The 14342-nt window shown below is 39.8% G+C and overlaps 2 protein-coding genes across 14 annotated transcripts in view; one reads left to right on the forward strand and one right to left on the reverse strand.

Annotated features, from left to right (window-relative positions):
- GASK1B (golgi associated kinase 1B) overlaps positions 1 to 7885 on the reverse strand; it is a 49683-nt gene extending 41798 nt beyond the window's left edge. The window contains exons 1-3 of one of the 3 annotated variants that reach the window (XM_078001636.1): positions 7743 to 7885; positions 6500 to 6552; positions 4102 to 5235 (exon numbers count right to left, since the gene is read on the reverse strand). In XM_078001636.1, the coding sequence (XP_077857762.1) occupies positions 4102 to 5011 (910 nt within the window). In that variant the 5' untranslated portion in view covers positions 5012 to 5235; positions 6500 to 6552; positions 7743 to 7885. 3 annotated transcript variants of the gene reach the window in all.
- TMEM144 (transmembrane protein 144) overlaps positions 6303 to 14342 on the forward strand; it is a 91209-nt gene continuing 83169 nt past the window's right edge. For 7 of the 11 annotated variants that reach the window (XR_013417165.1, XR_013417166.1, XM_078001678.1 and 4 more), the window contains exons 1-2: positions 6303 to 6573; positions 13289 to 13363. The gene's annotated coding sequence lies outside the window, so the exon portion shown is untranslated. Of the gene's footprint in view, positions 6574 to 6648; positions 6734 to 9925; positions 10894 to 13288; positions 13364 to 14342 lie in introns of those variants that run through there. The other 4 variants (XM_078001675.1, XM_078001684.1, XR_013417167.1 and 1 more) reach the window with 2 other exon arrangements.

Below are 14342 nucleotides of genomic sequence, written 5' to 3' on the forward strand. Positions count from 1 at the left end.
AGTTCTGCCAATTTAGAAAAACCCTAAAGATGACCTTTATTAATTGGAACTCTTTGTCTTTTAACTAAATCAACAGAGAGCTTTATCTGAAAGGCTGGGGCAGGCAGATTAGTTAATTTACAGCATTTGATTCCTTTTTACATCTCCCTTTCCACATCACATATCCATTTTATAATTACTCTGGGCCTCAACTTCTATATTTGTTAAATGTTTGTCAGAGTCCCCAAACTCTATGTCACCTGGGTGCAGCTGGTAGATGATGATTTAATGAAATAATGCAAGCACAGTACTTAGAACGGTGCCTGGTATATATATCTAGGAAAATTGAATGACTCTTAGCTATGGTTAAGGTTGCTTTGTCTCCTTGAGGATAAAAAGGAGGTTCCCATAGCTACATCTGTGCATCAGTGTATAAGTAATCTGTTTCATTATATTAAATAACTATACTTCCTAATAGGCTGTGGTGATAGAGAAAGACGACTTACCTTAGGGCCCCTTAAAGGATTTGTTGAGGGAAGCAGATTTGTGAAAAGAGAAAAGACTTGGAAATTAGAAGACAAAAATTTTTGCTGGACAACTCATCACATGTCCTTGAGCATTCTTCTTGCCTTTCATTCATCTCTAAATTGAGGTTTAAAAAGTCTACTGCATAGGATTCTTAGAAAAATTAACTAAGACAGCTTAAATATCTAAATTCAACTTGCAACACAGACTAACCACTTCCTTGGTGCCAGATATAAATTTATTTTTGTAAACATTAATCAAAAGTCAGAACAGAAACAACATTTAGGGCAGATTACTTACAGGCTTTGCTGGCTTCTCACTCTCTCAAATATTAAAAGATCTACTCCCAGACCAAGCCTGATCATCAGAGAAATATATACCTAAATTAAATCCTATTGTTCCTCCTGCAGAAAACTCGTATCAAATTACACTAGAGCGTGATGCCAACACACCACATTGATAGTCCTCACAAGAATAAGCCCTGTAAACCTTTCATTTGCATTGTAAGGAGGCTACAAAAACATTTTTTATTACATCCACAATGAATTCCTTATGAGATCCTCCAGGAGAAAGTCTAGCCTGGACTTAAGACTAAAAATGTTATTACGCGTCCTAAGTATTAGAAGCTAGTGGCTTCCAGTATAGATTTACTGTTTAGAGTCCAAGGAACAAGCAATGAACGCATTCCTTCATTCGTTCAAAATATTTATTGAGTTTCTACTATAGGCCAGACTCTCCACTAAGATCCAGAAATGCAATTCTAAAGAAAATGGGAAGTATCTTTGACTTCAGAGACCTAGAGAGTAGTGGGAAGGAACAGATGATTAAGCAAATGATTATAATACAAAAATGTATTATATAATATAATGATATAGAGCAAGCTGAAAAAGATGCTAGGTAACTAGGTAAGATCTGTTGCCTCTCTGGGTGGACTGAGAGGCTCAAATAAAGTCAAACTTTGACTAACAGAATAGGAGGGCCCTAGAAGAAAGCTACACACTTCTGTGGAAATCAGGGAAGAAAGACACAGTGAGGAAAAGACTAGAAATAGGTGGATGGGTAGAGATACTGAGAACCTAATGCTGTCTATACCATGACCAGAAGTGTTCTATTTATGTACTTTGCATCACTATAACAGTCTGCTTGAGTAGAATTATATTGTGTAGAGTATTCATAACTATATGAAATCATTTCATGAGCCCCTGAAGAAACTGACCTGACTTTGTGACTCTAAATGACTAAGTTGAAGAAGGTATCAAAGAGAGAATGTTGTTTGAGATATAATCTTAGAGATTTTATTTATTAAATTGAGTCATACTAGTATAACCTTATTAGTTTATTTCCATCACCACTCCCATATGAAAGGAGAGAGAAATATCCAGGCTATACTGAGATTACAAACCCCTCCTTCAAATGAATTTTTGTTCTCAAAGATGCTGGAAATTCAGAGCAAAAAATTAAATACCTAAGAGGAATCGTGATTACAAAAGTTTAATTAAGCAGTTTTAGCCATAGTCTTATCACATAAGAAAATAATACATGAGACTTAGAGATTATGTGAGGAATTCAATGAACTTGGTACGTCCTGTGCTTGGTATAATAATAATAATAACCAATATTTATTGAAGGTTTATCTTGTGGCAAATCCTGGTTCTAAGTGTTTTCCATATATTAACTAACAACAGTCTCATATGGTAGGCAGTATTGTCATTTTACAGCTGAGGAAACTGAGGCATAAAGAGACATGGCAACATTTCCAAGTCATAAGATTGGTAAGTTCAAACCTAGTTAGTCCAACTCCAGGGCCCAGGCTCTTAGTCACTACTGTATTCTCCCAACTTCCATCCAAGAGTGTCTAAGGGAAGCTCAAAGGACACATCAGAGAACCCTGCCTCAGGATGTACCCAGGAGTTCATCTTCTCCTCTCTGGGGCCTTTATGACATGAAAATGAATGGGATTACAGCATAACAAGAGGGATCCTGTGCCCTACTCTGCTCAGAACAGTCGGTTGTGCCTATTGTCCCAATGCCCACCAGCAGCTCCTTTCATGCCACACAGTTCCAGTTTGAATAATAAGTTACATATTCACCTAAGTCCAGTGGCTAAGAAGTTATGTTCTGAAGTTTGCTGGGCCTACAATCAAAACCCAGTTTAGCCACTTACTAGCTGTGGGAGTTGAGGTCAATTACTTTGTCTCAATAAGCCTCAATTTTCTCACCTACTAAATGGAAATAATAATAGTCCCTACATAATAGCATTGCTATGAGAATTCTAGGAGCCAACACATATGAATTGATTTGTATAATCTTTAACAAATTGTGGACACCCAATACAAAATTCATTTTTATCAACATTAGATTAAATGTTTGAGAGGGTTTCTTACATTGGCATAATTGTGGTGGACTGTTTTGTAAACTTGAGACATCAAAGCATACCTGTGAATCTGGAGCACTTAGACAAGAACCACTATCAGTAATGAATGTCCAGTTTTTCTAAGTAAATCACTGGTACTTCAAGGATTATCCATTCTAAAACGAAATTATAATGCTAAAGCCATTGGAAATGCAGTCTGGGTCTCAGCCACTCCAAGGGATTTTAATCCATTCCATTGTAGGCTCCCTGGGAACCTCACTGAAATGCTAAATTTCATGGTGACATGGAGAAAGTAAGTATCCTTTCAGCTTTAATCTCTTTGGGGTACGTTGTAGCCTCTTGAGCCAATCTGGATTCAAAGTTGTAACTTCTGGCATCATTCTGCATTCAAACATAAGCCACTGACTCACTGTACTTTGTATTCAAACCCAGGAATAGCTTTAATATTCAGGGAATATCCTTTATATGGCATGGGCATGACCGCAGACCAATCCTTTTGCTGGCAACTGCAGTAACTGGCTACATATGTTAGAACCTGCCAAAATGTTTGTCACCCAAGAAGAGAGAATCTTGAAAGACTGGCTCAATAGACCATAGTCAGGGGCTTGATAAAACCACACAGCTAGTTAGTACACATACTGAACAAATTACCAATTTTTGCCTCATTCTTTTTTTGTTGTTAAATAAAGGGGTTAAATCCATTGGAAAAAAAATCAAGGGGTTGAACCTAACATGGTCAGGCTCTGCGCCCCTTAAGAAGATTCCATCTGCTCAAGAACGATAACTCGCTTCCCCCTTACTTTTAAAAACTTCTACTTCCTCCCATAGTAACCTATTTAATAGTATGCCTGACTATCAGCAAGTTCTTTGCCTCCAGCCTAGCTTCCTCTCCTCATCATGCAAATTGCCGTTGGCTTTAATTAGATTTAATAAACCACTGGGAAGTGCAGCGAGGGAAATGGAGAGCCAAGATTATACAGTATGGGCTTACTCTTGTATGTCCAATACAGCATTTTCCCTGGAACTCTCATATCCTCCCAGGCTGGGAAAATAAAGAATGCCAAGCGCATGGAAAGACAGGCTGCTGCGGCTGCTGCTGCTGCTGCTGTCCAAATGTGAACCGTGGGTGGAGAAAAATCATTTAGAAAAAGACAGTAAGGGAAAAGAGAAAATGAACCCGAATCCCCAACAGCTGCAAATAACGAAGCATGTGAATCTGTTACCTTGGATGAACTCTGCTTTCCTGCTCACAGACGGCAGGGTCCTGTTGAGCCCCAAGATCCTGTCTAGGTGGAAGGCGAACACCTCACTCATGTCCAAGGGCTGCTTGAGAAGCCCACAGGGGCTAGGGCCGCAGCGGAGCACAGCGCCAGGTGCGCCCCCCTCCAGCACCAGCAAACGGGCTCCGCTCTTAGAGGACACTGGCCGGAGCCCTGCCACTGTGCTGTCCGCCAAGAGTCGCATTCTTCGGATGTCATCTTTGCTCAGCCAGGAGGGGGCGCTCTCGCTGTAGATCCTAATGTTGCTTTCCCTGGAGCTGGGCTGCAGGAAGTCTGGGCCCCCGGCTCGCACTCCTGGACCCCGCACCAACCTCCAGGGTCGTTCTCCCATCTTAGCCAGGTTTGCTCCCTGAGCGTACCCAGGTGCTACAGCATCAGCTGCCCTTGCAGCTTCCTGCGGCTGAAGGGATGGTCCGACCAAAGCCTCCTGCCCTGGGGCAGCCGATGCCACTGCATGCTTTTTCCTGCGTTTGGGCTTCACGGTGCCACGGATATTGGCCGGCTTGCTGCGCTTGGAGCGTAGGGTAATGTACACCACATTGGGCTGCAGAGTGGACCCATTGCCCTGGGACTCTGGAGGCGCCAGGGTACCATCCAGGGGTATCTCAGGGAAGGATGCCTCGGCGGTGTCGCGGCTGCGATGTGGCCCCTTCTCAGCCACCTGTCCGTGCTGGAGAGAGGCCCTCCCCACCTGGCTCACCAGGAAACCCAGGTAGATGGCACAGGCAGTGCCCAGGAGAAGGTTTCTCCGGGTCCTTGGACGTCGGCTGCTCCAGAGTTTACACACCCGCGGGACGCACAGGGAGCAGATGAACCAGTTTATGAGCTGCCCCGGCTTGTCTGGACAGGTCATTTCTCTGCCGCATCCACATGTTGAACGGAGTTTAAAGTCTGCAGTTGGCTCCTGCTAATGTAATGCATGGTTTCCTGACTTCAGCTGTCGCGTCCGCTTCGGGACATAAATGGTCTCCAGTGGGTAGAGGTGGAAGGAAAGGGTTGGTAATGAAGCTGGGAATGTTTCAGACACAACAAACCTTTTAAACTATCAGTCTCCCCAAGGAGAAATGTGGCTGGTTTCTGGGAATGAATGGATACAGAGTTAACTGAGTCACAATCTCAAACCATTTAAGTTCCTCTACAAGAGTAAAGAAAAAAAGTCATCATTTCCTTTCATAAATATCACCACTAAGTGTTTTTAAAAATAAAAGTTAAAACCATGGAAACAAGATAGATGTATAGATTTGACAGTCACTTTAAAGTAGTGAAAACAAGACACAAAAAATCCAAGAGTGTTTTATAACTTGTACCTAGAGTCATTTAAGTTGACTCTGAAGCAAAAGCATTAAAATGTGACAAACCTGGGCTTTTCCTTTTTGAAATTCAGAAAGAACTTAAGACAAGTAATAGGTGATTTTTAAAAACTCTATAACTATACCATATTTACTTTTTAAAGTCCTGAATTAACCAAGTACAAGCAGCAAGTATTAACAATAAAATTTAGAAACATATTCTCTTACTCTAATGGTACAAATTTTTCTTCGTATTAATAATATGTTCCATTAGCTTACATTGTTAGTATAATACAAAGCCGTAAATGTCCATATATGTTGGAAACAGTTGCATTTATTCTGTTTCTCTCTCTCTCTTTCTCTCTTACACATACACACACACACACAACACAACACAACTCTGACTGCTTTTTATTTCTTTTCTTTCCACCGAAGTCAGCTGAAAGAAAATAAAAGCATCTCTAGTTCTGTTTTTTCACTATTAAAAAGAAAAAGAAGAAACTCGTAAGCAACCTTACTTACACAGCTGGCCCCATGCTTGGCTCCAGGAAGAATGTAATCCTTGACTCTAATGCAAAGAACTTTTAAAGGCTGAGGCATGTAAGTAGAACATATTTCATGGTCAAGAGTGTTCCACATTTCAAACATTTCAGTTCAGCTTTAAAAGCTCCCTTGAAAACTACTGATTACAAAGCAAAACTTGGAAACTGACTGCTGCATGGTTTTAAGAGATATAAGGCTTTTAAAAACAATAGTTAACAAAATAAACATTAATTTTAAATTCGGAAAAAAGAAATGCCGTAGAGAATCAGTTTTCATTCAAATAACTTTCCACTTATTTTTAACCCCTGGGAGCCCTCTAGTGTCGTGTTTGCAAAACAGACTCAGAAATGTCAGTCTCATGAAGTTCAAAAGATCGAGAGTGTTTGCTATCTTGGTGGAGCAGCCGCAGCCAAGGGAAGAACTTGTAAAATGAGGAATGCCATCACCCCTCGAGTGTCCATCCCGCATAACTTGGGGTTAGAGCACAAGCGTTCCCAGGAACTACTCACCTTACCATCTTGGCCGTTTCATTTGTCTTCCACCAGTTCTGGAAAGAGAAGGCCTAGAAGTTCAGGAAAAAAAGGTAAGAAAGAGTTAATATAAATGAGGGGGAAAAAATAGAACAGTGAGATAAGAGTGCACATAGATAAGGAAAGACATTTATAGTGTGCAGTTGCACAGTGCAACAGTTCACAAAAAGAAGTCATGGATTCTCTCTGATTGGAGGTTTTTAAAAAAAACAGGTAAGGGATTGGCCTGGGTGGTTTGCGTGTCCTAGCACAAAGGCAGGGGCTGATGACCTCGGGGTCTCAATTAGACTATGACAAATAGAATCAAAAGGCAAGAAGACAGAAAGGGAACAGGGATTTTTCCTCCCCACAGAGAAAGAAAGTTGTGATACTGAAGAGTGGGTAAAAGATTAGCATATGGTGTATATTCCTAAAAATACTATATTTTACAATGCAAAAAGAGCAAGGAGTTGGAATATATATGGAAGGAGAGAATAAACGTCCAAGTGGTAAATTGACGAAAATTATAATCAGGCTGTTATTTTAGCACTCTAAACTCAGTCCTTTTTTCCTCTTTAAAAGTCCTGCCACATGGAGGAATGAGAAGGAGCAATCCCAATATTGATAGTAGCCTGGAAGTACCTGGGTATTTTGGCTAAACTTTCTGAGAATTCAGGCCTCAAAGCAATTTTATTTGCACTCAAAAACTCTTAAGGCACATACTTTCATACACACAGAATTATTTTCTATATAGAAAATGTGAACTTCTTGCAGGAAAACCATATCAAAGCTGCATTTTATAATCATCTTATTATTTTCACAGTTAAAGGAACAACTGACTTGGATCTATAAAAATTAAAAGTAAGCCTTTGGCAGAGGCCAGTTATAATAACCAGAAGTCTCCTCCAGCTGTTTTTAGAGCTACTTTTTTCATGGAGAAATGTCTAGGAGATATTGCGAGTTGTGTGAGTTGGTAAATCTGGTTGACTACCTTCCTACCCCACTCCAAAAATGTCTCCTAGAAAAAGAACAATACACTGTCCCCTGCTATAGCCACAATAGGGATTAGTGGAGGCTCCACTCTCTACTCTGAACTATGATATTCAGAAAATGGGCTGAAGAGGGAGGAAGCCTGGCTTTAAATTCTTCTCATTTAACTCTTACGTGTGGTCCCCTGTGGCAAGTCATTTTACCCTGCCTCAGTTTCCCTCATGTGTAAGAGAAGAAAAATAATACCACTCACTCCATCGGTTTCTTGTGATGATTGAATGAGATAGCAGCCTTGGAATGATCATTTGAAATACCATGATGCCTCGTTAAACTGCTCGGAAGCCTGTCTCCTCGGCCCAGGCCTTGACACATAGTCACCATTGCACCACAGCAAAGCTATCACGGTAGAATTGAGGACAAGCACACTGAATTATTTGTAGTCAAGATATTGATGTAACCAATACACTGGATAAACGGGGCTTGTCAGATATAATCAGAACACAATTTTAGTGATTGCCCCCCTCTACTGCCCATTGAAACCTCTTCTGTGGCCCGATATCTCTTTTCAACTTTCTTAAACGGAAACTCAGGCAGGCCCCATGACTTTTCCAGTAATACGTAAATTTTTTTAAAAGTTCTCCAGTTGTTAGCCATAGACATACAGACATATAATATACATAAACTAATTAATATGTTTGATTCTATATCATAGTAAATTTTTTAAAAAATTTCTTTCAAATTTCCAGAATTTCTCCAGAAGATAGCAGTCCCTCAAAAAGCATAACCAAAATCTACTGAAAAGGGACAGAGGAGATCCATCGTAGATTCTTTTTTGTTCCTGCCTAGAGTTCTTGTTCCTTAACCACTCACCCAGCCACTCACCTTACTTTGAGCCTGGCTCTGGCTGTTCCAAGGTAGTGGAGAGAGAGAAGCAATAATGGCAGAAATGGTTTTGCTACTCCATTCATAATGCTGCGAATTGACTTATAAGCTCTCCAGGTTTGGCAGGTATGTAAAGCTGACTCTGCGATGAGCATCTTGTAGTCACTTCAAAGACACCACTATCAAAGCATCTCTCTAGCTGGCTGTCGATGGCCCCTCAGTCCCTTGGAACTTGGTAGCCCCCTGTTCTGTTGAGATCACCTCAACTCTCCAGGCTGTTCTCTTAGGCAGCATTTAGGCTGACTCGCAGGCTGGTTTTCTAACTTGGACCTCTGTGTACTGCCCCACAAGTGATCCAATGGACATGGTCACCATGATTTGCTCCAGTAACCTCAGACTTCCCAATGCAGCAAACCACTTCCCTCAGCACAGTGGATCCATACCTCATTTTGGAATGTGGAAGCAATTGCCATCAATTGCTCATGGTCTCTGTTGAAACCGAATGGAAAGGTGTTTTTTGCCATCAGGTAGCACGGGACACGGAGAAGTTTAATTTGGTTTTAGAAAAATAAAGCTAAATTCCTTGAACGAGTGTTAGTTTGAAAATTTGTTGCCACAATATAACATTCATTTATAACTTACAATATAATCTGTGCGTGCACATATAGAACTCAAAGCATTCGTTATTATTATTAGATTAGATCAGAGAGACATAATTCTCATGCCTAAAGTATTTTCTCTTCTTAAAAATAATGAGAGAAATAAAGTGAAAAAGTAGACAGTGAGATAATGGTAGAGCCCATTAGAATTACCTGGGGACCTTTCCATATCTTTTTGGAGGGGCAAGGATGGTGATGGAGAGAAAACATGAGTAGAGCAGGATTGTGGGAATGTTCTGTTTCTTCGTTTAGATGAGATTTACCTAAGTATGTTTATTTTGAGATAGCACATTGACTATACATTTGTGATTTCTGTACTTTTCCATATTTATATATGTCTTATCCTTCAATCAAATTGGAAAGGTGGTAGATAAATAGTTATTTATTTTATATTCTTTATACCTTGTATATATGTTATAAATCTATAAAGAAGGAGAGTAGGACAAATAATTTGTTTACAATTAAAAAATGCATATTTTTTCAGTCATTTAAAAATTAAGTTTAAATATTAAAGAACAGCAAAAACCCCTGAAAATTTTAAAAATATATGAGTGTCTAGGCCCCATCCATCTTCCCAGAGACTCTAAATGATCTAAAGTAGGGCCCAGGAATCCACAGTTTTAAAAGCTTCTAATGTGCAGAGTTATAATTCACTGTATTATGAGTTAAATACTTAGTTCTAGAAGCAAATTAACACCTTTTTACAATTAAATGATGTCTTAGGTTTCACTGGCAATGAAGTAATCTGTAAATCCTTCAAGGCTTCCAATAGTAAGATCCTAGTTTGATGAAGGCTATTTGCCTTCAGTCTGGGACACCTCCTGGACCAGATTAGATAGTGAATCGGGCCTCATTCTTCCACCCACAGCACTCTCATTTCTCCCACTTCTGTCAGGTGTGTCACTTGCTGTGACTGTGTGGCAACTTGCCCATCTCCTGAGAGCCCTTGGGAAAGTGAAGGACAATATATAAGGACTCCAATCACTGAAAAGCTAAGTACTGAGTTTTTCTTTGCCGTTGTTGACCCAGGCTTGTTGCACAGATTGCCGACCTGCAGATGGACACCTTGTTCCTGGTTCAGTGCTGCCCAGACTCTTCCACTGGGGGACCCTATCCCTTGCTCCTCATATTCCTGATTTCTAGGAACCATAACCCTACTATGATTATAATCGCGGCATTAGCATAGGTTCCTGGGTACAACCTTTGCCCTACTTATTGTATGGAATTTGCTAATATCTTTGCTATCCATTCCAACACCAGGCCTGGACTGCACCATGCTGCCCTGCCTGCCGCTGAAAAACTTTCAACTTTATAATCTTTGAAGTTTTGTCATAAAAGTGTTAAATAGTAGTCTATACTCTATCTGTCTTTTGACCAGTATGCAAAAGAAGTTATACTGATTATGTCATATTTTATAGAAATATGTGCACTTTTTATCTGACAGTTGATTGCTCACCCCTAAGGACATCATTCCTGTTGACCTAAACTAGTACATCTATATGCAGTAGGAGAAGTGCTTTTGGAGAAAATCACCTGTCTCCTCAGAGCTGGTATTACAAATCTATGAAGTAACACTATGTGCCATAGCCTAATCACTCATATATGACCCAGAGAACACCAAATAGGCATATTTCCAGCAGATAAAATGCCTGGCATTGTATTGTATTAGGTATTCTCTCCTCTGTCTACTATTATACCATGCACTTTCCTCCATTTTCCTGGTATGGAAATCTCCTGCAATAATGCATTTGCCTCATTTCCCTAGGAACGTTTATTCCATGATTTGATGTTGTGTCTGTGTTAGAATGGTTCTGCCACATGACCAGAAACTGGGCGATGTCTGCATGAACATACTCTGATATGGTAAACAGATAAAACATATGACAGCCAATTTGGCATCTATTTGAAATAATAGACATGTACAAAGTTATTATTTCACTTCTTAATAATTAGATAATTCATGCAGGTTAGAATAATTTCCATTTGTTTTATAGTTCTAAAACCTGATAATTCATAGAGTCATCATGGAATAAAGTAAGAATTAGGAAAATTGGAGGTTGCCCTGGGTTTCTTCAAAAAGCCCCCACACAATCTAGACAACTAAGCTTCTCTGTTTCAGAAATGGGCACTCAAGGTCCTGATACTCTGCTCCATCTCTGTCCCCAGGGCACACACACAGAGGAGAAACCAGGACAGACACACTGGCTCTAGGTCATTCTTGGCAGAGACAGAACAACTCACGCAGCAGTAGTTTTCTGTCTTTGTAAAGGAGTAAAGATTGGATAAAACTGTCTCAACCCTTGGGCTCCTTGCAGGAAACTAGTGCAGACCAACAGATTATTTTTTCTCTCCTCACCTAAGGTATAGTTTATGTAAAAGAAAAAAATCTACAGAGTACATTTAAAGAAAGGAAAGGCCCCTGGCTTCACTAGATTAAATTTGGAACATTAGAAATGCATTGGGATTATAAGTAAACACCTTAAACTGCAGGAGAAGAATGTAGAGAGAAATTTGGAATCGTTTATTCATTTGTATCTGGTAGTTTTGGAACTGAGTTGGATCACCTACTGTGATTCTGACATATGTAGCCTATCTGATACAATGTTGGGGTATGTAACTACATACCCACGTTTTAAGACTTGATAGTGAAACTGGATTGGAAAAGACAGACTGGGTTAATGTTACATACTCTACCCATTCACCCACTCCCACCTCCCCAGCACGGTGGATTCAAGCACCAGAAAAGAAGAACTACAGGAAGGCACTGATGGAGATATTTTCATATATTATTCTGTGCAATATCAATGCATCAGCAGCCATTGGCTTGCAAGGTGAAGAAATATGATGCAGGGTCAGGGAGCATCTCATCCTTTCCATTACCTCTCAGGTATTGCAACTTCTGGAGCACTGGTGGGTAGCTCCCATGGTGTGGACTTCAGGGTTGCCGTAGAAGGCAGCAACAGCAGCAGGTGAAGCAGTAAGTTGCCCATAAGTAGCTGCACAGAGAGAAAACATCCATGAGAGAGGCTTGTGTGTGGTAACCAGAACTACCTGGGTTATAAGCCTATGAACTACAAGACTAAGCATCCCTAAGACACAATAAGTGCTTTTCGGAGAGGTGCTGGACGTCTTGTTTTACGCAGGAGGGTAAAAGTCAGTACAGTTCAAGTCACTCCTGCCAAAGAATGCTAGGTAGCCATGGGCTAGTGAGACTTGGAGAAATGTACGTTGCACAACAGTTTAAAATTTATTGAAGACCTACTCAACGCTTGTCACTAAAGCTGGATTCTGTGGGGAGTACACAATGTGTAAGGCACTGCCTGGACATTAACTGAATTAACAAGTGCATGAATGAATGAACATATTAAGATGGTAAAACACATCCCAAGGCCAGTGGTTCTCAAAGTGTGACCCTGGACCCGCAGCATCAGCTTCACCTAGAAATTTGTTAGAAATGAAAATCCTCGAACCCCACCTGAGACCTACGGAATCGGAAACTGGAGGAGAGTCTTGTTTCAATACAGATATTGAAACAAGCCCTCCAGGTGACTGCCCTAGTGAGAAGCCCCAAAACGAATGGGGCAGGCCAGGAGGAAGACAGTAAGATGCCAAAAGAAGGTGGACAGAAAAGCAAAAAGTTGGGAGACGATTCAAAACAATATTTGCAGTTTATCTAAGGTTATTCTATTCTTTTTCCTGTCTTTATGAGAGTTCCATTTCCTTCCTGATATTTTATCCTTTGGATCAAAAACACAGAATGTGTTAACATCACATACCCTGCCCAGCCACCCACTCTCACCTACTCAGCGCCATAGATTCAAGCTCCTTCTCAAAGCAAGTTCACAGCATGTAGAAACTGGAAAAAGAAGGAATTTGAGAGAGACTACAGTTCACAGCCCATGGAATGAAAACCAGGAGCACTCATGGCTGGGTGTGGAGGGACTGCCTAAGGAAAAGTGCCAGAGAAAAATCAATCCTTGACAGCCCATCACCAGTTATGAATCCATAAAGACTCCTTTTATAGTAAAATCACACTGTTTTCCAAAGGGCAGTCATCGGGTTCCCATGGTCATGTAACATGTAGCATAGCCAAAAATTATAAGCCTAAAAGCTTTTGGTTAGAAGCTTGGAATGGGTTCTGAAATAAAAAGATGAAAAGATACCAAGGAGTATAACACAGAGAAAAAAAATTGAATATTTTTATAAGAATGAACATGTCGTTCTCTAAATATAACACACTCCAATTATTTTTCCACAGGAAATGACCAGTGCTTTGGTTAAGAATGCATATTATATTGCAGTTCTTTGGGGAATGAAGCCACCCTTGACTGAGGTAATCATCAGTTCAGAGGCAACTCCTTGTTTTATCTTTGCACTAATTGCTTAGAGAAATAACCAGACAATATAATTTATGACAATTAATCTGCATTTACCTGAGTTAACGAATTTGTGAACAAAAAGATTCCTATCTCAGGTAGGTGCTTTTGGCAAGATAATTAATTTAGCTTAGTTTCCTCATCTGAAAAGCTAAGATCATTATATCTAGTACACAGAATGGTTCTAATAATTAAATTGCATGTTATATGTAAAGCACTTAGCACAGTGCTTGATACATTCTAAGATGTAATTGCTCATTCATTATTTTCTCTTTTTTTGCAAGGATGATACTAATGGTTAGGCACTCTCTAAAGAGATATAAGACACTGTTGGTAAGATTCATTGATCAATACATGATTTCAGGTTCAAGAAACAGTTGTATTATTAAGTTACTAATGCAGCAAATTATCCAGAATTTGCTTCACTGTCTCCTTTTATACTTAACAAAAGACTTAAAAGATAATTAGGAATATATTCTGCATGCTACTTTGGATTCAAATCTTTGCCCATTTTTGCATTTGAAATTTAGAACTAGTCTATGGTAACCTATATGAGGCTATAGTGAGGTGATTCATAGCAATATAATTGAAATAGGGAGGTATCATAATTGAATACTTGTTTTACTTTTCTTAATAACGGCATCCATCTCATAGAGCTGGTGTGAGGATTAGATGAATTAATACATGCAAGCCCTTACAATATCAAAAAAAAAGTCAGTTTTGTTATTATCAGGTGGGGAAAAACAGACCTTAGAAATATTCATTTCTTACGGTCAAAATGAGATTCAGAGTTGGTCACGCCCATTTATACTTTGATCAAGGGAGAGGTCACCCAATTATTGGATGGATTTAGTCAGTTCTCCTGACAGGTATCTCCTTATTATGGAGAAACCTGTAATCGCTTATTAGAGACTGAAGTATTTGTTGCCATATCCT

Source organism: Macaca mulatta, chromosome 5 (assembly GCF_049350105.2).
Source record: "Macaca mulatta isolate MMU2019108-1 chromosome 5, T2T-MMU8v2.0, whole genome shotgun sequence".
In the NCBI taxonomy this organism is placed as follows: Eukaryota; Metazoa; Chordata; class Mammalia; order Primates; family Cercopithecidae; genus Macaca; species Macaca mulatta.